Source organism: Salmo salar, chromosome 14, assembly GCF_965601325.2.
Source record: "Salmo salar chromosome 14, fSalSal1, whole genome shotgun sequence".
In the NCBI taxonomy this organism is placed as follows: domain Eukaryota; kingdom Metazoa; phylum Chordata; class Actinopteri; order Salmoniformes; family Salmonidae; genus Salmo; species Salmo salar.
Window position 1 is genome coordinate 13,423,866 of NC_138304.1, and position 26,071 is coordinate 13,449,936.

General features: G+C 42.8%; 2 protein-coding genes across 5 annotated transcripts in view; one reads left to right on the forward strand and one right to left on the reverse strand.

The window, feature by feature from the left end:
• The window catches only part of gng12a (guanine nucleotide binding protein (G protein), gamma 12a), a 59,310-nt gene extending 40,137 nt beyond the window's left edge, over positions 1-19,173 (forward strand). Inside the window, exons 2-5 of one of the 4 annotated variants that reach the window (NM_001140045.1) lie at positions 15,834-15,881; positions 15,992-16,100; positions 16,338-16,674; positions 17,799-19,173. In NM_001140045.1, coding sequence (NP_001133517.1) covers positions 16,008-16,100; positions 16,338-16,463 — 219 coding nt within the window. In that variant the 5' untranslated portion in view covers positions 15,834-15,881; positions 15,992-16,007 and the 3' untranslated portion in view covers positions 16,464-16,674; positions 17,799-19,173. Of the gene's footprint in view, positions 1-14,893; positions 15,073-15,833; positions 15,882-15,991; positions 16,101-16,337 lie in introns of those variants that run through there. The other 3 variants (XM_014139492.3, XM_014139490.3, XM_045693607.2) reach the window with 3 other exon arrangements.
• A 3,990-nt stretch (positions 19,174-23,163) lies between these two features.
• Positions 23,164-25,753, reverse strand: gadd45aa (growth arrest and DNA-damage-inducible, alpha, a). Its single transcript, XM_014139889.3, has 4 exons — positions 25,575-25,753; positions 24,742-24,843; positions 24,417-24,630; positions 23,164-24,055 (listed from the first exon to the last, which is right to left on the reverse strand). The coding sequence occupies exons 1-4, from the start codon at positions 25,622-25,624 to the stop codon at positions 23,942-23,944; spliced, it is 480 nt and encodes a 159-aa protein (XP_013995364.1). The 5' UTR covers positions 25,625-25,753; the 3' UTR covers positions 23,164-23,941.
• Between the last annotated feature and the right edge of the window lie 318 nt (positions 25,754-26,071).

Sequence of the window (26,071 nt, forward strand, 5' to 3'; positions counted from 1 at the left end):
GCAATTCACCGGTATGTCAGTTATTTTAACTAATTGAATTCCATTTCGTTCCGCTTTTTTCTGTGAGCTCAATGCGCACATGCGCTGCAGTTTATCCTGAGATAAATCAGATCATGCCCGTACTGTGCGATGTAGTAGGGAGATGTAGTTTCCAACAGGCCGATGTTCTACATAGTTTAGCTTTGTTAATGTTCTACATAGTGTTCCATTGCGCAGTTATTGTGTCTGTGTTTCTTTTACGCCCGCTACATAAGAGACAGAAGAATACTTGATCAAGATACATCAAGAGCAGTTGCTTTGCAATGTATTGGTATTCAACAGCCATAAAAGTACATTATAAGTTTGCGATTCCACGATTCCAATATTTTTGGTATCATAGGAACTTCATTGGGTGGAAGGATATTTAAAATGCTTTTTTTTAATCATGATGAAATTGGGAAAATTTAGCCCCCTTTTAGAACTATATTGTACATGTCTCCTGTAAGACCATGTGATCTGTGAACCGTACATGATGCGGATAACATATTGTGTTATTATACTCCTTACAATTCTCTCAATTATGAAGTATGTCTACACAGTAAAAACTGAGTATTTCTTCTGGAGTTAAAATTATTTTCCTCTCAAGGAGTGAAATTAAATCATTTTAGAGTGTAATTATTACCAGCAGCCGCTAGAGTGGGAGCAAAAATACAGATTAAATTCTATTGGAGTAAAACAGCATGACCATGCCCACTAATGTTGGTTAAATTTAGATTTTGCCGCCATTGTCCATTTGCAAGTGTCTCGTGACTGGAAAGAGTGGACAGATCGAGTGTCGCGATCGTCGTAATAATTGGACCAAGGCGCAGCATGAGTAGCGTTCCACATCTTTATTATAATGTGAAACTTAGCAAAATACAAATAACAATAAATGAACAAACGAAACATGAAGACAGTGAAGTGCAAACAGGCACCTACACAAAAACAAGATCCCACAAACACAGGTGGGAAAAATAACTACTTAAATATGATCCCCAATTAGAGACAACGATTACCAGCTGCCTCTAATTGGGAATCATACAAATCACCAACATAGAAATAATAACCTAGAACCCCACATAGAAATAATAAACTAGAATACCCCCCAGTCACGCCCTGACCTACTTCACCATAGAGAAACAATGGCTCTCTATGGTCAGGGCGTGACAGTACCCCCCCAAAGGTGCGGACTCCGGCCGCAAAACCTGATACAAAATAGGGAGGGTGGGGGGTGATTAGTGTCGGTGGTGGCTCTGGTGCGGGATGAAGTACCTGCTCATCCCGCGGATCCGCCAGCATCGGGGGCGGCTCTGGTGCGGGACGAAAAACCCGCTCAGCTCGCGGACCCACCATCTTTGGTGGATCAGGCTGAACACTGTGCCTGGACTGTATCTCGATGCCGAGGAAGGCTCCTGCCATGGACCGGGACTGGACACCGACCCTGGCCTGGACATCGGTGCAGAGGAAGACTCCTGCCATGGAGTGGGATTGGACGCCGTGTCTGGACTGGGCATCGGCGCCGAGGAGGGTTCCTGCCATGGATCTGGACTGGACGCCGTGCTTGAACTGGGCATCGGCGCAGGGGAAGGCTCCGGCCTTGAAGCTGGACTGAACACCGTGCCTGGACTGGGCATCGGCGCCGAGGGAGGCTCCTGCCCTGGATCAGGACTGGACGCCGTATCTGGACTGAGCACCGGCGCAGAAGAAGACTCCGGCCATGGAGCAGGACTGGACGCCGTGCTTGAACTGGGCATCGGAGCAGGGGAAGGCTCCAGCCTTGGAGCTGGACTGGACACCATGCCTGGACTGGGCACCGGCGCAGAGGGAGGCTCCTGCCCTGGAACAGGACTGGACGCCTTGCCTGGAAGCTCCGGACCGTTGACCCCCGCTGAAGGTTCCGGACCGTGGACCGTCTCAGGAGGTTCCGGACCATGGACCGTCGCCGGAAGCTCCGGACCGGGAACCGTCGCCGGAAGCTCCGGACCGGGAACCGTCGCCGGAAGCTCCGGACCGGGAACCGTCGCCGGAAGCTCTGGACTGTGAAGGTTCACTGGAGGCCTGGTGCGTGGAGCTGGCACAGGACGCACTGGGCTTTGGAGGCGCACTGGAGACCTGGTGCGTAGAACGGCATCAATGGTACCGGGGCTGTTACAGGACGCACCGGACTGGGGACATGCATTTTCGGGCGAGTGCAAGGAGGGGACACAGGACGTATCGGACTGGGAAGGCGCACTGGAGGCCTGATGCGTGGGACCGGCACAAGTTGCACCGGACTGATGACACACTCCTCCAAACGCCTGCGTTGCCACATACTCTTAGCCAACTCCATTCTCCGGTATCCCTCCTCGCACTGTTCCATTGACTCCCAGGCGGGCTCTGGTACTCTGCTTTGGTCGACCGACCACCTCTCTATCGCCTCCCAGGTTGTCACTGGCTCACTCCCCGGCTCTGTCGACCACCCCGTGTGCCCCCCCCGTCTTTGTGGTCGCGAACCCCGGCGTCGTCGCTGTCCTCCCTTCTCTCCCTGCGTCCTCTGTGACTCCTGCCAAGGAAGGATCTCCTGTCCTTACATTATTTCCTCCCAGGTCCAACTTATTTTCCCCATCGTAGCACGCTGCTTGGTCCTGTGTTGGTGGGATCTTCTGTCACGATCGTTGTAATACTTGGACCAAGGCGCAGCGTGAGTAGCGTTCCACTTCTTTATTATAATGTGAAACTTAGCAAAATACAAAAAACAATAAATGAACAAACGAAACGTGAAGACAGTGAAGTGCCAACAGGCACCTACACAAAGACAAGATCCCACAAACATAGGTGGGAAAAATAACTACTTAAATATGATCCCCAATTAGAGACAACGATTACCTCTGCCTCTAATTGGGAATCATACAAATCACCAACGTAGAAATAATAACCTAGAACTCCACATAGAAATAATAAACTAGAATACCCCCCAGTCACGGCCTGACCTACTTCACCATAGAGAAACAATCGCTCTCTATGGTCAGGGCGTGACATCGAGAGCATGGATCCGTTGAACATCAGAAGTCATTCACAGAACCACAGAATTTATTCAATTCTAAACTTAATTAGAATTCCAGATAAATTCACTGTTATTGGTTAACTTTGTGTGTAAATTAAAACTGTTGAGCAACATTATAGCTAGCTAGCATTGTAGTGTAGGCTTACTGTTACTGTACGATTTGCATAGTCAGAGGCTAATGTGAGCATCTAGCTAGAGCTAATTAGCTAGCTACAGTACATTTAAGTTATACCACTTTTAGTGCTTTATGGACAGTATGTACGCTCAGTGGATCGGTGCATCACCTGTTTTACATTTTCAACAGAGCGGTATTAGCTATTATCAGTAGCTAGCGGACTTTACTGACTACTGCCAGCAGGTTAGTCAGTGCAACATGTGTTTTACTCTGAAAAGCGAGCTGTTAGCAGACAGTTAGCAGCAGTTGGTCTGTGCTACATGTGTGTTTCACTGAAATTTAGAGCTATTAGACAGTTTTTAGCTGCAGTTTGGTCGGTGCGACACGTGCATTTTACTCTGGACAGAGCTGATGGACAGTTTTAGAGCAGTTTGGTCGGTGCAACACGTGCATTTTACTCTGAACAGAGCTGATGGACAGTTTTAGAGCAGTTTGGTCGGTGCAACAATTGGCAGTAGAGTTGTTTCCATGTTACTCTAAATAGAGTAAATTACAGTTTATAGAGTTAAATATAAACACTGAATAGAGTAGAAATAACTCTGAAAATGTAACTCTGCAATGAGTACTTTTTACTCTATTTAGACTGGGACCAAATGTTATCTTTTGTAGAGTTTAATTGTATTCAATTTGAGTAAAATTTACTCAGATACATTTTACTGTGTAGATTCTGAAATAAATAAAAATATGTTCATTTGTTCAACATGCAAATATAAATATCTCAAAAGTACCCTTTTTATTTTGCTCATTTTAGACATATTATTTGTAGCAATATACTCTTCAAACACCTCAAATGTCCAGAGTGGGCTCTCAATCATGGGTTGTTGGTATCATTGCATATGAGAACATTATAGTTTCTCCAATGCGTATATTTTTTGGAACAATGTTGTAGATTTTCTAAACAGAGTTCACAAATATCAGACCTCTGTGGCCGTTTGCAAACAGTAAATGTGTTTTTTAAATGTAGTTGCATTCCCAAAACATAAATACATTCATCACAATTATATTTTACAGTCAAAATTGCAAATAGATTTGTCAAAAGAACACAACTGCCTGCCAAAAGATTAATGCAACCCTACGATTCTCTTGAGTCCAAGCAGACAAAACAGAAAGTAAGTCTGGCCTTTAATAATCCCAGTAGATGAATACATTTTCTTTGCAGTCAGTAGATCATGCTGATCAAACTTGGAAGTACAAACAATTTCATACACATCAAATGAAATATTTTTTTAAAGCACATTGTGTGCAGGTTTATTTTCTCAGTATCATCACAATCCAATGACATGTATTCAATACAAAGGCTGGTTTGCTCATTGTTTTGTAGTCTTTCCATTGGCGCACAGAAACACAATCCATAATAGAAATAAGGGAAGGTGAATACAATGGAGAAAAACAACTGATATGAATGTATAGGCCTCAATCTACACCAAAACAAAGCTCTATAATGGCTAGGTTTCCATGCAATTGGTGACAGATTTTCATGCAACTATTGTAAAATCCGCATACAGCATACAGTGGTGTTTCCACCAAACTGACTTGCAGATAAAAATCAGTGCCTGATGACGTAGTACACACAAAATGTTATTTTTTGCTTTAGTTTTCATGTACCGAATAAAAATCTAAAGTCTCAATCATGGGTTGTTAGTATCATTGCATATGAGAACATTTATAGAGTTTCTCAAACACGTAAATGTTTTGGAACAATGTTTTAGATTTTCTAAACAGAGTTCACAAGATCCCACCATGTCGAGTTTCCATCACATTTTCAACTCTACTGTTTTGTCACAAAAGCTGTTGTGTTATCAGTAAATAAGCCCACTCTGGTCTTGGCACGTGTGCTCTAGCCAACAGCTCACAGATACAGTGCAGAAAGGCTGTGTGGGTAGGCTAGTCTACATAATGAGATTATAATGGATAATATTTTTATTTGTCAAACGACAGTCAAGCATCGATCATTATGTCACCAGAATCAGACTCTCAATATTTATTGGAAAGGAGCATCAAGATCACCGTTCACTTTCACCACCCTGTGAAGTTCATCGTCAGTTATTTAATCGTAGCCTAATAAACTGCATGATTTCCTGAGTCGTAGTGGGAGGACCACACACCATATCATCGCGTGACATATCAATATTTGCGCTGCTTCATAACATGCTGCTCGCTTAACCTGAAAGCCAGCCCGCACCAATGTGTTGGAGGAAACAACGTTCAACTAATGTCCAGGGTCAGCTTGCAGACGCCCGGCCCGCCACAAGGAGACACTAGAGCTCCTAGAGCCCCCCCCGGCCAAACCCGGACGGTGCTGGGACAATTGTGCTCCGCCCTATGGGGCTCCCGGTCACAGCCGGCTGAGATCGAACCCCAGGCTGTAGTGGCGCCTCAGCGCTGCGATGCAGTGCCTTAGACCACTGCACCAGTGGGAGGTCACGTTATAAATTTTACCGACACAAACAGATCCCACCATGTCGAACAAACAAATTATCTGTCGGCATTTATAAAATTGTACAGAAGCTTCCTGTTTCCATCATAGCTGTCCTGATAATGTTTTATTCGGTATGACTTTACTGGCATAAAACTGTGGAAGAAAACGTGGTTAGTATTGAGGATGATGTCTTGAGTTACTTAAAAGTACTGATTGCCGGAAACAGTTAACACAATTGTACACATTTCTCTTCTGAGGAAAACAGCGTATTAAATTCTGTGAACAAAACACTTAACAGTGAATTTTGTATTCACTGATGACATTTGTATTTAAAGTTTTGCAAAAGTTGTTCTAAGATATGCAAGTCAGGTAATAAAGCAAGATAATGATCAGAAGTTCTGTAAATGTATTTAAGCATTTGATCATCGCTGTTCTGCTATAGATATGTTTCAACACAGATCGAAAGATTGCTTGTACGCGACTGAGAAACTGTAAGGTCTACACCTTTTGTATTCAGCGCATGTGAAAAAGAAAATTTGATTTGATATATTCGCCTACGAGACATTTTTCATGCCAAACATTCTACGACAACGACGTTGAATGCAGAAATAGTCCAGCTAACAGCATAACATTTCTTCCCAGAGGCGAGCGTTCTATCTCTAGAGGACACTTTTATGGCTGCTCTGTCAGTAAAGACTCAACATGGGTTGAAGAGTGCATGGGGCAGAAATGAGCCTAAAGTAATTACATGGGAATTTTGGATTTGTGGATTCTTCTGAAATGAGTTCAGTCTAGAGGCAGCTGTCTAGACAGAGCTGTGTTGTGCTGCTGGTCCAGAGCGTTGGGTGAAACCTCTGAAAGCAACAGGACCGTTTTCAATAAAGAGCGCCTGTGTGCATGTATGTCTAGAGGTATGTGTGGACAAGGAAATGACTGTATGAGTACTGTACTGGACAAGTGTCTTTTGTGTGTGAAACAGAAATGTATCAAGTAATCTTCCATAGTCAGCGGAGGGAGTTCACTGGCGTCGCTTTGCATGACGAGCAACCTGGTCTGAGACCTGAATACTTGTGTTGTTACTGTAGTTTCCAGAGATAATATCAAGACTTAAGGTCTGCAGGCTAACACGGTCTTGGGGTGGTTATACCAATAACACAAGCCACTTACTTAAGGATTACTTTTGACTCTTGTCTGCCACCAATGCTAATACCAGACTGGGTGGTGTCACCTAAGCTAAGTTATCTCTGGAACCATGCCCTCTTCTTTGGGTGGTGCACTTTTTCTCATCTTTTACCCCAGAACTGACGTTACCTATGTCTCACCCCTGCAGCTTTTTTTTCTGTGAACCTACTAATGCTACAGCTCAAATAACTACTAGGTTTATAAAGTTACTGAACTCTCACTGCGCTACATTCTTCCAAACACTGAAACCTTGTGAGTTGTCTGCATGATGTAATCTTTCTATTTTTAAGATCCACAGACTACTGTTCGAGTTGTCCAAGCTATTCGATTGGTTACAAAAGGTATCCAACAGAAAGACTGGACCAGTGCGGTCCCAACCAGTGTGCATGACAACAGTTGCTCGGCAAGCTAAAGGCCGAACGGCTCTGAGCAGCTTTTCTGGTGGGAATGGGATGATGTCACCCTCTCTAGCTCCTCAGTGCCTCAATGTTTCTCACACTTCAACAAACACAAGCTCCTACCATCAGCAACTTTTCTGTTTCTCTCTCATCGACTCGTCAAGCTATCCTACTTTACTCAGCAAAACCAGTGGTCTTTTACGGCGTTCGATAAACTGGGTAACGAAGTGAACACAACGAAGTGTTTACTGTAAACAAGTGATTGCCAGCGGGGCTGATCTTCTATTAGCCACAATGATGGTGTTGTAGGAGAAAACTATTTTATTCAGACTCAGCTGGAAAATGCTCATACTGGCAAAAGAGCACGGCTCGAATGGTGTGAATAGCCACTTTTAGCTTTTCGCCTGCAGACAAGGGGAACTCCTGCAGAAAACATATAGCTAGCTGTAGGATCTTAATTTGAGACAAACTTGCTACAGTAGGAAAACAATACTGCAGCAACAGGAAATGTGGATTAGCATTAATTAACATTTTTGTAGGGGTTGATACATTTTTAGTAAGGGAAAATCAAGTTTGAAATTTCAAATAGGAAATAATAAACTTCAGAAGCCTTTTTAAACCTCAAGTACAGTACCTCTTTTAAATGTCCTGCATTGCAGGAAGGTGTTTCTCACCCTTTGCCTTGATGACAGCTTTGCACACTCTTGGCATTCTCTCAAGTGTGCCTTGTTAAAAGTTAATTTGTGGAATTTCTTTCCTTCTTAATGCGTTTGAGCCAATCAGTTGTGTTGTGACAAGGTAGGGGTGGTATACAGAAGATAGCCCTATTTGGTAAAAGACCAAGTCCATATTATGGCAAGAACAGCTCAAATAAGCAAAGAGAAATGACAGTCCATCATTACTTTAAGACATAAAGGTCAGTCAATCTGTAAAATTTCAAGAACTTTGAAAGTGCAGTCGCACTTTCAAGTGCAGTCGCAAGAGCCATCAAGAGCTATGATCAAACTGGCTCTCATGAGGACCGCCACAGGAAAGGAAGACCCAGAGATACCTCTGCTGCAGAGGATGTTCATTAGAGTTACCAGCCTCAGAAATCAGTAATCAACTGCACCTCAGATTGCACCTCGCGGAGTTCAAGTAACAGACATCTCAACATCAACTGTTCAGAGGAGACTGTGTGAATCAGGCCTTCATGGTTGAATTGCTGGAAAGAAACAACTACTAAAGGACACCAATAAGAAGAGGAAACTTGCTTGGGCCAAGAAACACAATCAATGGACATTAGACCAGTGCAAATCTGTCCTTAGGTCTGATGAGTCCAAATTGGAGATTTTTGGTTCCAACCGCCGTGTCTTTGTGAGACGCAGAGTAGGTGAACGGATGATCTCTGCATGTGTGGTTCCCACCATGAAGCTTGGAGGAGGTGGTGTGATGGTGTGGGGGTGCTTTGCTGGTGACACTGTCTGTGATTTATTTAGAATTAAAGGCACACTTAACCAGCATGGCTACCACAGCATTCTGCAGCGATAAGCCATCCCATCTGGTTTACGCTTAGTGGGTCTATCGTTTGTTTTTCAACAGGACAATGACCCAAAACACACCTCCAGACTGTGTAAGGGCGATTTGACCAAGAAGGAGAGTGATGGAGTGCTGCATCATATGACCTAGCCTCCACAATCACCTCAACCCAATTGAGATGGTTTGGGATGAGTTGAACCTCAGAGTGAAGGAAAAGCAGCCAATAAGTGCTCAGCATATGTGGGAACTTTTTCAAGACAGCATTCCTCATGAAGCTGGTTGAGAGAGTGCCAAGAGTGTGCAAAGCTTTTTTGGTTACTACATGATTCCATATGTGTTATTTCATAGTTTTGATGTCTTCACTATTATTCTACAGTGTAGGAAATTTGAATTTATGTGTCCAAACTTTTGACTGGTACTGTATATAATTTATTATATGCAAAGACGATTAAATCAAGAATAGTCTGATGGGTGACAATATTAGCCTATCACTTGTGAATGATATATTATCACTTGTGAATGATGCCCAGCTTAAGGCAAGAAACAGTACATGCCTTTTTTAGCGATTAAAAAAAATATATATCATAGTTGCACAACTCATGTAGCCTAGCCCATAGGCCTATTTGTACTTGATAAGGTTTGTATCACAACTAAAGTGGCTAAATAACTTTGAAAAATGAAGCACATTAATCCACACCGAGTGAGTTTCAAGTTTGGGGAAGATCATTTTCACCATAAAAATGCACCTTTATAATAAAAGCATTACATGCATAATCGCATTTGCGGTCACTTTTGAGAATGGTGTTTTCCTGCTAATGGAACATTCGCGGTTATACCCACAGCTGTCCCAGACTATGCTTGGAATATTTATTTATTGCACAGAATAGAATAGGTCAACCTTTGTACAATGGGGGATAGTAGATTGACATAGGCTAGTGCTTTTGCTGTTTGTTAGGCCCACTCATCTTGTTGGCTGACGAAAAGTAAATGTGGACAGTTCTTCCAATATCTTCATGCGCCTTGGAATTGGATAAGGAAGCTTGCAGTTGCATCCCCGATGTGTCTGTCTTCACTTGCAGCCTGTGAGAAAGACCCGATCACATGATGGATAGTCATGTGAGTGAGAGGTGCTTCGTAGCACGCAGCCAGAGAAGGGAATTGTAATTGTTATGTTCAGCCCAAGGGCACAACGGCCACTGGCCGCAAAAGGCATGGATTTATTTAGGGGGCGTTACGGCCACACAAAGGGGATGCTGTTGGGAAATTCGATGCATTATCAAGTGCTTGTTAAATTGTAAATGAGAGACTGATGAAGTGTGTACAGCCTGCACAAAAAACAAAGCAGAGATCATGCCTTTCATGCAACTTTTTTCAAATCATCATTAGAGTCTCATCATGCAGCCTTAGAATGTATTAAAAATATAAACATATAGCCCAATGTTTGTATCACAACTAAAGTTACATAAATATCTCTAAATTCAGCATATAGGAGTACCTGTTTCTTTGTTAACCGCTCAACACAGAATAGTCACATGTACACACTCCCTCAAATAATTTGGAGAAAATATAATTTCTATTGTATTCTTCATACTATAAAATAATATGAAATAATGCCAAATCTTTTCTGTGTCTGCTAAATGAACTAGTGTAGCCCACAGCCATATGGCATAGCCAGATCAGGGCCTAACATAAGGACAACTCAGAGTATGGTACTCTGTTCATCTGAAATAGACTACATTTTCTTCCTATCATGTACCTTTAGACCTGTCTAAAATAAATAATGGATGTATTGTGATGGTGTAGGCTATATTACATGAACTTTTTAAAATGCAGATATTCCAGGTTTGCATCACTGGCTTGTAGGCTATGCGTGGAGATGCTAAATGTGTTTATGTTAATTAATGGTCAATTACCGTCAATTAACAGTTATTTGCTTGACAATCACAGGCTGACAACATTTCATGACCGCCACAGCCCTATCTACTGCCAATGTTTATCTATGTCAATTGCATGGCTGTGTGCTCGATGTTTATGCACCTGTCAGCGACGGGTGTGGCTGAAATAGCCGAATCCACTAATTTGAAGGGGTGTCCACATACTTTTGCCATGTGTAGATAATCCTCTATGAAAATGAATGGTCCATACCCCATGTCTCTATCATAATCTGTTCAAAGGTTATTGGAGTTTTACCCTTGTATGATGGCCAAAATTTGTGTGACTAAATCAATGGAGGCCAGAGAAAAAAAGTGTTAAAAAATAAGGAAAATTGCACAGCATCGCATCAGCTAGGCTGGATGCTGTGTGAGAATTAACTACCTAACAGGCTCATATTCCCGTTGAACTCATCATCCTTCTTCTCAAAGACTTCTCACAAAAACAAGCGTGTCTCTGTGAAATGTCAACGGAGCATTGAGCGTACCGAAAGCTTTTTTATCTTCAAAGCTTTTTAGATTTAATTCAGCTCGTCATGCAAATGTTGGTTTTTGCGACCTGCGGGAATAACTTTGAAGACCCCCTTTACTTGCTCTGACTTTGCTGATATTTGTACTTACTATGACTGTGATATGTGGTTGTCCCACTTAGCTATCTTAAGATGAATCCACTAGGTCACACTGGATAAGAGCGTCTGCTAAATTACAAAAATGTAAATGTATTTGTTTCCGAAATCTGACTTTTTTGAATATATTGTTTATGAAATGTTAGAAAAAGACCCCACTGAACGATTCATATCATGAATAATCATATTTGTCTTGGTAAAATGTATTTTATAATGTAAGGAAGTGATATTTCATCACCAACGACAACCTACTATATGTGAATCGTAATAATCTAGCTAGCCAGCAAAAAATCACCTAAAACTAATGTTATCAAGGTAGGTGACTGTCAATTCTTCATGGCTAGCTTGCTAGCCAGTTAGCCCTACGGACTTACTATGGGCTTGTGATTTATGCACAAGCACATAGTAAGGGAATTGTAGGCAGGTAAACATGCCAAAATTAACACAGTATATATTTATTAACGTATCAAATATTGTAGTAAGGCAACATATGAGCTGTGAGAGTTTATTTTATTTAGCTTAAGCAAAAATACAGGATTTTGACTAGATGGGATACAGCTTTTGTCAGATTTGACTTTCGTAGCAGTTTAGGAGAATTTACGCAGCAGGTTAGGTGCTCCGTTTCGCATAGTTTGATTTGGACTCATACTCTGACCCTCCTGTGCTCCAATGTGCGTGTTCGGAGCACGGTAATATGCGTATTGAAAAACACCCTGTGTGTGTGAGGGAGAGACCGATTTTGGCTCGCAGCCCAGGGCTTTGAACTCACAAAAGTTCAAAGAGACAGACTTCTGTCTAGACTCCAAATATCGCGCCATTATACTGTTTCCATGCAAAAGAGGAAACTTTGGCGTCACCACTTTTTTGGCAGATGCCCATAGCCCCACGATGTCTATAGACAACTTAAATGAACACATTTCAATAAGCCATAGCCTTCTATAGATATAATCATGATGACGTTAAATGATTAATAAAACTCCGGCAAAAATGTTTGTTTATAAGTCATGGCTTCAGGCAAAGCTGTACACATATTGTCAGAGGTGTCAAGTAATATACTGACTTTAATATAAGCAATTTAGCAGATGCTTTTATCCAAAGTGACTTACAGTTATACATGCATACATTTTACATATGGGTGGTCCCGGGAATCAAACCCACTATTGTGGCGTTGCAAGCACCATGCTCTATCAAGTGAGCTACAGCGCCTATTCAGAGCAAACTCTATTCTTTCTAGTGACTCACAAGGACTCCCAAGCATTGTGCTTGGAATGTAATGTTAATTAATAGCATGTGTGTGGGTGAGTGTGTGTAAGGTACAGTAGAGTAGTGGGCCTGCTCTATTCAGTGCTGTTGGTGGTCCTGTTGAGGTTTACATATGAGGGCTGGAGGGTGGTGGTGGGGGGACGATGGGGTGGGCTATGTTATGGGGTGGTCCTCTCTCTGATCCTAGGTGGTAGAACTACTGTATGATGAAGCATGTGTGGCCCCATGCCTTGGAGTTACTGCAGGGGGATGGGGGTGCCCTCCCAAAGTCAATTAGGATGGTGGTGGTGTTGGTTGGCGTCAGATTATAGGCTTGCCAACCTGACTCACTTGGGCAGGTCTGAAAACTCCCTTTCACTACAGGCTGGTTGAACTGGTCTTTCAAAGCCACAGAAGAGTTTCTATGGTTCGGGGGCGACAGTTAATTCAGGTACCATCGCTGTGTGAGGCTACAGTATCCAAGACCAGCTTACCTCTGCTACACACAGTCATTTGGTAAGCTGGTCCTGTATACCATATTCTGTTCTTTGTAAGCATGCACTGTGAACTTCTACGAATTTCAGGTTGAATTTAAATATTGCCAAGTGACAGCCAACATCAACTGACTGCAGCTCTATCAGAATCAGCAGAACCCTGTTCGACCTAGGTAATGCAGCACTGTCTTCCTTTAGGAACAGCAGAACACAATTAGCTAAACTGCTCTGGCCTACATTTCCTTCTTTCCAAGAACAGGAAATAAATATCTGGTCGCTGTTTACTGCTCCCGGGAGGGGTCTTTACTTTCGCCAGTGATGCCCTAACGGCGTTCTTTAACTTGTTGACTGTAAACGGGTTGCTCTTTTCATTGTGGCAGTATTTGCCCTGCTCTGAATATTACATAATGAATCTCTCATCATGGTTTCTAAGGGGACCAAGGATGCTGGAGTAATTGATTTTTACAAGGAAGAGCTAGTCATTTATTACCAGAATATGTAAAAATATGTTATCACACTTTTGCCCGAGGAGGATGTAACATACTTTTCTCCTCAGGTCATTGACTGTTCAGCTCTGTTAGCTTGTGTCATTATGTCAGTTAAACACCAGGAAATGACCCTCCAAAAACCTTAGGTGGGAAAAGGGAGTTTTTACCCCTCAGAACTCTCGGCCAGAAGAGTCTCCGGAAGAGTTAATAAGAAACAAAACTGCATTGTTTTTGGGGGGGGTTTCAGATTGATTTAGCTTCACTGGCATGCAGGGTTGGCAGAGATTGAACTTGTGGCACTGACTTTTACATTGGTTGTATTGTACCCTGAAAGCTAAATCAAGAAAGTAATTGAAAGTATCTGACATATTTATTGCAGCAACAACGCTTTGAAGCTCTATCATTGCTGTCTCCCGCTTTTTCCAATGAGCTATTTTTCCTCTGGAGCGTCATGCTTTAATCAGTCAGGCCAGGAAACAAGAGTCCTCCCTCCTTCCTGGACACTAAAAGAGATACAGTGGACTCCTGTTGTAGCGTCAAAGCCGTCAGAAGGGACCACATCCTGTTGGGCACAGGGGTCAAACAAAACAACCCAATCACTCGAACCAGTGGAGGAACAGGAGAGCTCGACTCCCAGCTCTGGCCCTGTGCACACTTTTGTATTCTGATTTGTTAAGTTGTGTGTATTTGCATTCAAATCCTTTACTTATTCTATGCATTTCTTTACAAACTCTCCTATGACATTCTGAAGACTGCACTGATTGCAGACGTTTAGTTCTTACATTTCAGTCTGCAGTAATTCCTCGACAGTGTGTTTGGAATATGAATACTGTAGGACTGTTAACATTGGGTGCGGATTGGCTTGGTTGAGGATTTGAGTAACACCAATGTTCTCAGCTTATAGGGCATTTGGAATGAGGCAGACCTTCTTTTTTTATGGAAGTAGCGCTCCATTTATGCGGGCCTCTTTATTGCACATGTGATGTTTCTGTTTATTACACAATATATTCTGACGAAAGGTTTCCTGTCTCTGGCAGTAAAAGATAAAGTGTGTGTGTGTGTGTGTGTGTGTGTGTGTGTGTGTGTGTGTGTGTGTGTGTGTGTGTGTGTGTGTGTGTGTGTGTGTGTGTGTGTGTGTGTGTGTGTGTGTGTGGGAGGGAGGGAGGGAGGGAGGGAGGGAGGGAGGGAGGGAGGGAGGGAGGGAGGGAGGGAGGGAGGGAGGGAGGGAGGGAAAAAGACACCGAAACCAGCGATCCCAGGAAGCCGAGTAGAGGATGTGCCCAGGCATGTTCCCATCGTCCCTGTAAATGATTATCAGGAAGTGGAATTATAGCTCAGAGAGAATGTCTCCTCCAACCAACTGTGAACTTCACACCACTGTTCACGACCACTCAGGACTATACTCTCCACTTTAGACCCGCTGCTTTACTTTGGTGCACTTAAACTACCTTCTCTTATGTAAAGGGTTATCTTTTTGCTCAGTTTGGCAGTTTCCACCACCTTACTTTGGGGCAGCTGCTCTAGGCTTGGATGTGTGTGTATGTTTGTCTTAACTGTTTTTACTACCGACTCTGGCATCGTGTGTCTCTGTGCACAACGAGGAAGCCCTTGTGATGTTATTTATGGGGAAAAGCCTAAGAAGAGAAAGTGTTTGAGCAGAAGCCGTTAACCCTCATGTTTAGCCTTGTTGCAACCAGCTGCAGTGTCTCTTTAATGTCTCTCCTACCAATAAAACATGGTTATATCATGCAAAGACATACTGGAGAACTGATCGACATCACGCTTTGTTGACACAACAGTAACCCTCCGCAAAAGCCACCATCTCATTGTGCTCTTTCGTTCTATTATTTGTTTACTGTTATGGTCCCTTCGCTGACATATGATTGGTTTGTTATGACATGCTCTACCGTATGGTGATTTCTCAAGCGGCTGGCAAAGTGTCATAACTGCTTCTCATGCGTCAAAGATGTGTTGGTCTTTACCGTCAGATAGTAGGATGTATGTCTGGGGCAAGATGGAGGGGGAAAATGTTCTGTCCCAATGCTTGCTTTAAAGAGAGTGGTCATGCTTTTAATGAAATGATTGCTGGTTGATTTAGGGCCCTATTCAATCCATATAGCAGAAGTTCAGCACTAAAGCCCAATTGAAATTTAAAGGCAATGTTCCCGCGTTCACGGTTAACGCTGCATTTGTCTGTTCAAGCGGAAATTACCTTTACATTCCTATCGCGCAATCTGTCATGCTTCAGCCATACAGATTGAAAAGAGCCCTTAATCATTTTTATTTTATTTTTTTGCAGGTTTTCCCCCCAAGATTCAATAAGGTTAGATTTCAAGTCTTTGACTAGGTAAGTGTTGTCCAATTTGTCTATATATTTACTGTACTTTTGCCATATTTGTGTTTTTTCATTAAACATTCTATTCTATGAGGTACTTTTGTTATACTTAATGCATATAGTGGTGTGGAGGCCAAGATGTCATCGAAGATGCCAAGCTCTAACAACATAGCCCAAGCCAGGAGGACAGTACAACAGCTGAGGATAGAGGCCAGTATTGAGAGGATAAAGGTATGGTATGCTGAAAGTTAGACTGAGTAGAAAGCAGTGTTGAGTAACAATAAAGTACATTTCCTGGTCCTTACCTAAATGTCTCCCTAAATGGACACCAACTTGCAGCTAAGGATGATCTGTTGTCAGTGAGTGTCTGCGCGTGCTTGTGGGATGGGTGTGCATGTGGGTATGTGTGTGACTCCTGTGTCAGCAGAAACCCTCCCATTCACACTCTCATGTCGCTCTGTCCTGTAGGTATCCAAGGCCTCGGCGGACCTCATGCACTACTGTGGTGAACACGCCAAGTACGACCCTCTGCTCATGGGCATCCCTGCCTCAGAGAACCCCTTCAAGGACAAAAAGCCCTGCACTATATTGTAGTGAAGGCTTTTTTATTTATCTGTTTGCTTCTTAATGTTGCCTGTATTTTATTATCTGGGGAGAATTGTGATCTAAAACCACTACTCATCCATCAATCTTGCCTTAAAGCCTGTAACGTTACCCTTTAATGAAAATGCTGTATTTTATCACTCAATTTGAACTTGCCATAGTTATATACATAACTTACAGTAAACAGTTAGAATATACACTACCCTTCAAAAGTTTGGGGTCACTTAGAAATGGTCCATTAAAATAACCAAATTGATCTGAAATACAGTGGAGACATTGTTAATGTTGTAAATGACCATTGTAGCTGGAAATGGCTGATTTTTAATGGAATATCTACATTGGCGTACAGAGGCCCATTATCAGCAACCATCAGTCCTGTGTTCCAATGGCACGTTGTGTTAGTTAATCCAAGTTTATCATTTTATATGGCTAATTGATCATTAGAAAACCCTTTTGCAATTATGTAGCACAGCTGAAAACTGTTGTTTTGATTAAAGAAGCAAATAAACTGGCCTTCTTTAGACTAGTTGAGTATCTGGAGCATCAGCATTTGTGGGTTTGATTATAGGCTCAAAATGGCCAGAAACAAAGAACGTTCACCTGAAACTCGTCAGTCTATTCTTGTTCTGAGAAGTGAAGGCTATTCCATGCGAGAAATTGCCCCGGTGCACAGCATGGTGTTTATACTTGCGTTCTATTGTTTGTACAGATGAACATGGTACCTTCAGGCGATTTGGAAATTGCTCCCAAGGATGAACCTGACTTGTAGAGGTCTTCAATTTTTTTTCTGAGGTCTTGGCAGATTTCTTTAGATTTTCCCATGATGTCAAGCAAAGAGGCACTGACTTTGAAGGTAGGCCTTAAAATACATCCATAGGTACACCTCCAATTGACTCAAATTATGTCAATTAGCCTGTCAGAAGCTTCTAAAGCCATGACATCATTTTGTGGAATTTTCCAAGCTGTTTAAAGGCACAGTCAACTTAGTGTATGTAAACTTCTGACCCACTGGAATTGTGATACAGTGAATTATAAGTGAAATAATCCGTCTGTAAACAAATGTTGGAAAAATATCTTGTGTCATGCACAAAGTAGATGTGCATGCCAAAACTATAGTTTGTTAACAAGAAATTTGTGGAGTGGTTGAAAAACGAGTTTTAATGACTCCAACCCAAGTGTATGTAAACTTCCGACTTCAACTGTAGATATTCCATAAAAAATCAGCCGTTTCCAGCCACAATAATCATTTACAACATTAACAATGTCTACACTGTATTTCTGATCAATTTGATGTTATTGTAATGGACAAAAAAAATTCTAAGTGACCCCAAACTTTTGAACGGTAGTGTACGTTGGGACATTGACTGTTAGTGTCTGTCTGATTTAGCTCAGTGGATTTAGCCGTGGTTTCCATCTATCCCTTTAACAAGTCTGTTATCTGTCTTCAATCGTATCTGCTGTCATGTGTGTTACAATGACCGTATATAATGTATTTCAGGCTTTGGAGTCATGGTTGGGACATTTGACTGTATTATCTTCTCCCCATTGACTCATGCTGTTTATTAATAACTTCCTAGTTTAGCAGGGAGTCACCTGGGTTGTCAGTGACCAATGGAGGAAGTAGACATCATCAGAGCCTTCTATTAATGTAAAGAGCAGAAGTGCTTGGTTAGTGCAGAGCATATGTCAGCTCAATGCCAATTGTCGGATAGGAAACTGCAATGTAATGCTGAGGCAGGTCATTCATCCAGACAACCTTAGTATACAGCACTCCTCCCAGCCATTTAAACCAGGTGTTACATAACCTAACACTGTGAGCCAAGTCGCCTTACGTATTATTTATGATAGAGATCATATAATTAATGTATAGTTTGGTTTTTTAAAGAGGAGTTTCAGGTACAAGTATTCCGTTGGGAGAGACCATAGAAGATGCATCAGCTGGGCATGTGGGTTGTAATTAACAATGTAATACATGATTTTCACTCCAACCATGTGTACTATATCATGTATTCAAGGCTGACCCCAAAGTCCAGAGATAAGTGTCCTGTTGAACAGTAAAGAATAGAATGTGCTGTATGCCCTGTCGTTCAGCTTTTGGGAACATGTCCCCCGTGACAAATCTCTAGATGAAACGAACCAGCTGTATCTGTGTGGTTAGCACCTACGGGCTGGAAAGTACAATTCTTTTTGGGAACAATGAATCTTTCTGTGCTGAATTGCAGTGATTTCTAACTGTATCGTGACATCGTTATGTCTACGCATTGTCACGAGTAAAAGACAAGCCAAAACAGGTCTGATTGTACTTACCTGGTGCTACTGTTTGTATTTTTGGTGTTAGCCTCCCTCCTCTAAAAGGTACTTCAATAGACATAAAGGTCTTGAGATCAGAGACAAGGAAACCCAGTAATCCATTACGAATTCTTCAGCGATGACAATTGTATCTCGACTAAGTTTCTTTCTAACAATGGGTTTTATTGCCATAAACTTAGTACGCTAAATCAGGCTACCGTTAATTTGTGTGCCATCACCAGATAATTCTGATTCAACCAGCATACCAGAAATGGCCTTAATGTACCTTTTGGGAGACTCTTATGTGACTCTTGTGAATCTGCTGGATTAAAGACATCTGTATGTGGCTTTGTTCTCTCTCTGCCGTAGTACAGTCGTTCCTACTGTTATTAAACATGGTTTTATTATTGCACCTTGTTTTGTCTGCTCTGCTTCTTTTAAGTCTTCCTCTTTGTTGCTTTCTTGCGTAAGATGCTAGTTTCCCTCAGGGAAGTATTTTTTTCATTGTTCGTCTGATGATGTGTACTACCTCATGTGCAAGAGTACATTGTGCCCATTATGTTAAGATAATCTAACAATGAATCTCAGAAAGCATAATATTAAAATATAGCATCCAATGGCACTCATATCAGAAGGGAATAATGAACAAATACAAAGGGGATGCAGACCAAGCTCGTCCATAGGACTCCCAACCACTCAGCAGTTTGGTTCAGCTCCAGCCATGTGGCCTAAAGAAAGCTACTGTGAGTCATCTATAGCCTAGCCTTGCTTCCTCTCATTACGTGGGTTCTAGTGGACATGTATTTATACCTCACCATGGAGAGAATAGAATAGGCCTTGGCCCATGGCCGTCTGGGCCCAGTGAACAGGAGAGAGCTAAACATAGAAGGTAACGAAACCCTTGTTTCCGCTCTCCGAGAGAGGAGGAGCTATTTTGGGGGATTTGTCAGCATAGCCTGAAGCTTGTTGCCCTTGATTTTCTGTCCTTATCTTTGGGCAGCTGGTGGGTAAACATGTTTTTTTTCACTATGAGGGAAATGGTGGATCGTAACCGAAAGAGACATCTTAGCTATTGTTCCCTCTTGCAGCTGGGAAAGCTAGGCACAGTTTTACCATCTCACAATGGAAGCCTTAAGGCACAGTGTCCTGCACAAGCCTGGCTGCACAGTAGCAGTGTATTGATATCAGCTCTAAGCAGACGTATCAGCCATGAAGCACACAGTGTAATCCTGGTGAGCACAATATCATTGTGTTCCAGGGCGACCCTGCTGTGCACATTGCTAAGGCCTGGCAGGCCTCTGTGAAAGCTTGGCAGTTACAGTGTCAGTGTGTTGGAATGTGCTGATGTGGGGAGGGGCGGGGCAGTGTCGATCCAATCTCTGCACTGTTGGCAGTCCCCCCCCCCCCCCCCCCCCCCGCACAGCCACCTCGGTTAGACCGAGCCACTCACTCACCTATTCAGCAGTGCAGTGGACCGTGCCAATCATGGCATCTAATCTACTGGCTACTACCAACCAGTGCACCCTCTTGGTATTATAACACTGTTGTTACGCAAGTTCTTCAACTTTTGTGTTTGGTTTGTTATTTTCCTATAGAGATCTACACTGTTATTATTGTATTAGTAGTGTTCTCTGTTGAGTAAGTGTCACATGTTGAGTGTCCTGTAGATGTAAAACATTGTCTCAAGATTCCTTCCCCCCCCAGATACATTGAGTGAAAAATATGAGTCTGATTCATTTGAAATCTGTCATCACCTGAGTCTTTATTGCCTTATACAACCTTCTAAAATGTGTGTTGATTGTGATAACATGAATGCACAGGGGTACCCAAGGAGCAGGTTGGGTAGCTACTAAAGCCTGGGGATTGTCAAATCCCTTGCTTGAACTCCTCCAGTACCAACATAACACTTACATCAACCCTACCCTAATTCTATATAAAAAAAATAACCTTTTCCCCTACACCAACACAATACCACATGACATCAGTGTTAGACTTCTCCACCGGTCGGTCACACGCCTTAGTTACATCATGGTGACCTTCAACACAGTGCGGTCGGGAAGGTCTACCCAATCCAGTGTTATTACTATATAATATACAATATTATTAATACAAGATAATAGAATCCACTTAAAACAACTTATTTTTAGTTTGTGCTATAAAAAGAAACTATATAAAAAAAAATACGAAATCATTGAGCTATGGAAATATCTTGACTTTTTTTACATTTTGAACTGTATTCCAAAAGGTTCTTAAAGCCATTTACAATGAACACACAACAGAAAAAGATCCTTCTCCTCAAGTGGGAAGAAACTGGGTTTTGTTCTGCAAAGGTGACAAGCTCTTCTCGTGATTATAATTAAACGGGGGTAAGCCTGCCTTACATGAGCTCTGACATCATCCACACTCGACGCCAGCGTCACATCGTACTGTGAACCATCAGATCCTCCTCTCCACCCTCTCCGAGTTGGGCATCTCCGGCGCGGCCCACGCTTGGATTGCGTCCTACCTGACAGGTCGCTCCTACCAGGTGGCGTGGCGAGAATCTGTCTCCGCACCATGCGCTCTCACCACTGGTGTCCCCCAGGGCTCTGTTCTAGGCCCTCTCCTATTCTCGCTATACACCAAGTCACTTGGCTCTGTCATATCCTCACATGGTCTCTCCTATCATTGCTATGCAGACGACACACAATTAATCTTCTCCTTTCCCCCTTCTGATAACCAGGCGGCGAATCGCATCTCTGCATGTCTGTCAGACATATCAGTGTGGATGACGGATCACCAGCTCAAGCTGAACCTCGGCAAGACGGAGCTGCTCTTCCTCTCGGGGAAGGACTGCCCGTTCCATGATCTCGCCATCACGGTTGACAACTCCCTTGTGTCCTCCTCCCAGAGCGCTAAGAACCTTGGCGTGATCCTGGACAACACCCTGTCGTTCTCCACTAACATCAAGGCGGTGACCCGATCCTGTAGGTTCATGCTCTACAACATTCGCAGAGTACGACCCTGCCTCACACAGGAAGCGGCGCAGGTCCTAATCCAGGCACTTGTCATCTCCCGTCTGGATTACTGCAACTCGCTGTTGGCTGGGCTCCCTGCCTGTGCCATTAAACCCCTACAACTCATCCAGAACGCCGCAGCCCGTCTGGTGTTCAACCTTCCCAAGTTCTCTCACGTCACCCCGCTCCTCTGCTCTCTCCACTGGCTTCCAGTTGAAGCTCGCATCCGCTACAAGACCATGGTGATTGCCTACGGCGCTGTGAAGGGAACGGCACCTCCATACCTTCAGGCTCTGATCAGGCCCTACACCCAAACAAGGGCACTGCGTTCATCCACCACTGGCCTGCTGGCCCCCCTACCTCTGAGGAAGCACAGTTCCCGCTCAGCCCAGTCAAAACTGTTCGCTGCTCTGGCACCCCAATGGTGGAACAAGCTCCCTCACGACGCCAGGACAGCGGAGTCAATCACCACCTTCCGGAGACACCTGAAACCCCACCTCTTTAAGGAATACCTAGGATAGGATAAAGTAATCCTTCTAACCCCCCCCCCCCCCCTTAAAAGATTTAGATGCACTATTGTAAAGTGGTTGTTCCACTGGATATCATAAGGTGAATGCACCATTTTGTAAGTCGCTCTGGATAAGAGCGTCTGCTAAATGACTTAAATGTAATGTAAATGTAATGTGAGCATGTCACTCAATAGCAAGTGGAGGAAGGAGTGGGTGGTTTACGCAATCTGCACCCACTGCATTCTCCCTTACAAAGCTTTACAAAGACTTCCAGTCATGTGTTCTCTAACACACCTTCCCTGTGAAAGACTAACAGGCACAAAAAGCCTTGCTTACACTATTACCTACCCCAGCAGAGGTTTTGTAATATGTTGCATTGTATGTAATATGTCCCCACTGGCCATACACTATTAGTTGAAGCCGTGAACTTTGTTCCTTTTTCCATTCTACCTTTATTCACCTGAGCAACTCACTATTGTCAAGTTCAATAGCTAGTTTTGCATGCAAGTCAAAAATCCGAGCAGAAACCCGGATTGTCAAATGTGCTGCAAATGTGCGTGCAGTACTTTTCCTAGTGAGGCGGCAGGCAGGCGTATTGCATTCAAAGAGGTATGCAGAAAGGGCACTCAGCTCAATCATGGGCTGAACTCAGGACGGGTGAAAATGGGAAGCCGTTCGGATGAATGAGCACGGCCTTGCTGACCGAAGCAGAACAAAGCGTGGAGTGGAGGGGGGCTATTGTCTCCCAGGGATGAGGATGTCACTGAGTCCATAGAGGCCAGTGTGACCTCCATGATCCACACGTGATTCCCTATACAACTGTCAGAGGGGTCAAAGCTCAACTAGCTTTGTTACATTTCCAGAAATGAAGAAAAAAAATGAATGAGGACCATCAAGTTCTGGCTCCAAAAATACTTTTTATTGACGACAATAAAACACCTGTGCCTTTACAGACAATTGCAGAGAGATAATGGTAAAAAAATTGTAAACATAAATACATTTAAATATCATAAGAAATAACTTAACTGTAAAAAAGAACTATTCACTTGTGTAAAAAACTGTTGGCATTGGAAACACTGACTGAATGCATAGTATCTTCACTGTTCATTGGATATTTAGCCCTTCCCTTTTTAAATACTTATATAACAACAATAGTAAAGACAACATCAACATTGTGAATAAAAAAAATACAACAAGTCCAGTGTTTCTACAAGTGCTCTTGTTTTGGCAAAGAGAAAGGCCTTGGTTGTCTTAACAACAGTGCCTACAAAAAGAGCTCATCTTTTTGTTTCTCTCAATCTTTTAAGTCCCCACAAGGTGAAGTGCTCTGCCATACATGATTTTATCCTTCTGTACAGTGTGTCCATCTTCCGTTAAAAGCACAGACGTCGGTTTTGGTCTCGTGACTGAACATAAAAAGTGCCTCGTCATCTTGCCTCGACTGCCATAGCCGAGAGTTCAACTCCACCAGTCCCAGTGGAAATCCACCCCCTTTTGTATCCCATCTAGATGGCTGGATCTGATCTTCTTTTTTTCTTCTCAAAATGCTTTATTTTGTTGTTGTTTGACTTATTTTTCCTCCATCAGGAATTTTCCCAGGGTAGTGTGTCCATCAGGGATCACTCTACTCCAGTACAGAGAGAGTCCTTCGCAGGTCTTGCTGTTGGGGGACCCTTCATCGCTCAGGGAGGTTAATGATGGGTACCCACTGGTCCATGCACCGGCTCTCCCTGCAGAAGCGGTTCACTTTGCTCAGGGCTGGGTCTTTCCAGGAGGAGGAGTGTGGGCTCTGCAAAGACAAGAGAAAAAGAGAGAGTCAATAGTTGCAAAAGTATCCTAATGCCTGATTTTTATGGCCTGCAATAGAATAGATAGACACCAGGGAGTTTCAAGACGATAAGCAATTTAAGTTATTTCCCTCAATGAAAATTCCACAGAAGTCATTAGTGGGAAGACTGAGTTGTTCGGTTACAGGACACAAGGAGTGAGTAATCAGTGGGTGTGGGAATGTTCTGGCATGTCCAGAGAGAGTGTCTCATGTCGACCAGTAAAATAAAATAACTTTTGAGACATTTTTAGCACCTGTTTGTGTTTGAAAGTGATCATTTTTGAGTGAATATGAGGTGAATAAAGTGGAAATAGATACTTACAGTGACCAGGACACAGTGCAGATCCATGGGCTCTCCCCCCTGTGTCCCTCCGCCGAGGATCTCTGCCAGACGCCTGGTGTTGTTAACTCGCAGGATGCTGATGTCATTCTCACAGCAGAATGCCTGGATCAGGGTGAAGTGGATCTGAAGGGCCACGTCCTTTACATCCTCGTCATCTGTAGCCAGGATGCACAGAACCACATTATCTGGATCTCTAATGATGAAAGTAACAGATATGTGGTTAGTAACACTGTAACAGAACATGAAATGCAGACATTCTAAACATGCATGCATAGACATTGGTTTTAAAGTGTAGCCTACTTACACATTCAATGATTTTGCTGCTTCATAGACCCCTACTGTTATGCATCCTTGGGGTAATGCCAATGAGAGAACCTCTTCCAATGCTTTTGCCACTGTATCCATCCTAAAACAGAAAAAATAGTGTATTATTAAAACGAACATCAAACTCACATCAACTTTCACATATGCATGGGCAAAGCTCAACTTATATAAAAAGGAGGGTATGCCAGGGCTAGTCTAGCTGACCTGGCAGACGAACGTTACTGCCAAGAACAGGAGCTGGCTATCGTGTACTTACTAGGATTTAACGTTAGCTAGCTAGCTAGCTAGCGTAGGTAGTTCTGTACCTTGACCTAGCTGCGAGTCCAACTGACTGATTTGCAAGTTCAAACTCTGAAATCGCGTTTGTTTTTCGGTGCATGTCACTCCACAATTGACAAAACTCCTATTGTATGATGAGTACAACGATAGTCAATTACACTGAAGTTTTAAGTTCAGGTCAAACGTGTTTCCCTAAAATTACCTGACACCGGCGTTACAGTGTTAGGCTAACTGCAGATTGGCTGGCCGGAACGCGTCTCGTGAGCTCAACAGAAAAGCTGGCGTTACATATTCGAATACTGCAAATACTTCAACCAAGCCAAGCCACCTAGCTAGTTAACTAACCAAGTCATAGCAAAGTTGTCAAATGACTTAGATAACGTTACAGAAGTTAAATATCTGAATAAAAATACACTGAAGTTTTCAGCTTTATTTTTGAAATGTTAATGCATGCATTGCTTGCCAAGTTAAAGTGAAAAGAGAGTCATTTGTAAATTGCACTGGCATTGACAAAAGCGCTTTAAAGTAGTTTACCTTTCTGCAGAATAATCCCCACTTAGTTCCTCAAATGTCATTTTGCACATGAAATCAAAATCGAGACAATAATATTGCTTGCTGGTATGTCACTGTTAGTGCTGGTGAAGTTGTAACACAGTAGCGACTCTGTTTATCGCTGTTGGAAATGAGACAACAACCGGTGTCCACAGATAATATCGCAAGAACAATGCAAGTGCATAGGATAACGTCAAATATTTGCATACTTAACGTCATTGGCCACATGCTAATTTACCAAGACCTTTCTGGGTGGGGAATGGCTGTAAAATGAGTGGCAACAGTAATGAGATAATCTGATTGGAAGACTATTTTAGAAAGGCGTGGTCTCTCTCCAGCTGTTGCAGCTACAGTATGTGAGGTGCTGTGCCTCGTTAGGAAACCGGTCAAGATGTGTTATTCAAGGCCAATTTAGTTATTCAATATAAAATAAATAAATATTTCAAAATGTTGATAAAAATGCTTGACTGTATCGCTGT

Coding starts and splice junctions, on each gene's coding strand:
- gadd45aa (XM_014139889.3), bottom strand. CDS start 25,624: ATGTGCAAAATGACATTTGAGGAACTAAGTGGGGATTATTCTGCAGAA. Junction 24,844..25,574: donor GGGGATTATTCTGCAGAAAG/GTAAACTACTTT, acceptor TTTCTGTTTTAG/GATGGATACAGTGGCAAAAG. Junction 24,056..24,416: donor TGCACTGTGTCCTGGTCACT/GTAAGTATCTAT, acceptor TTGTCTTTGCAG/AGCCCACACTCCTCCTCCTG.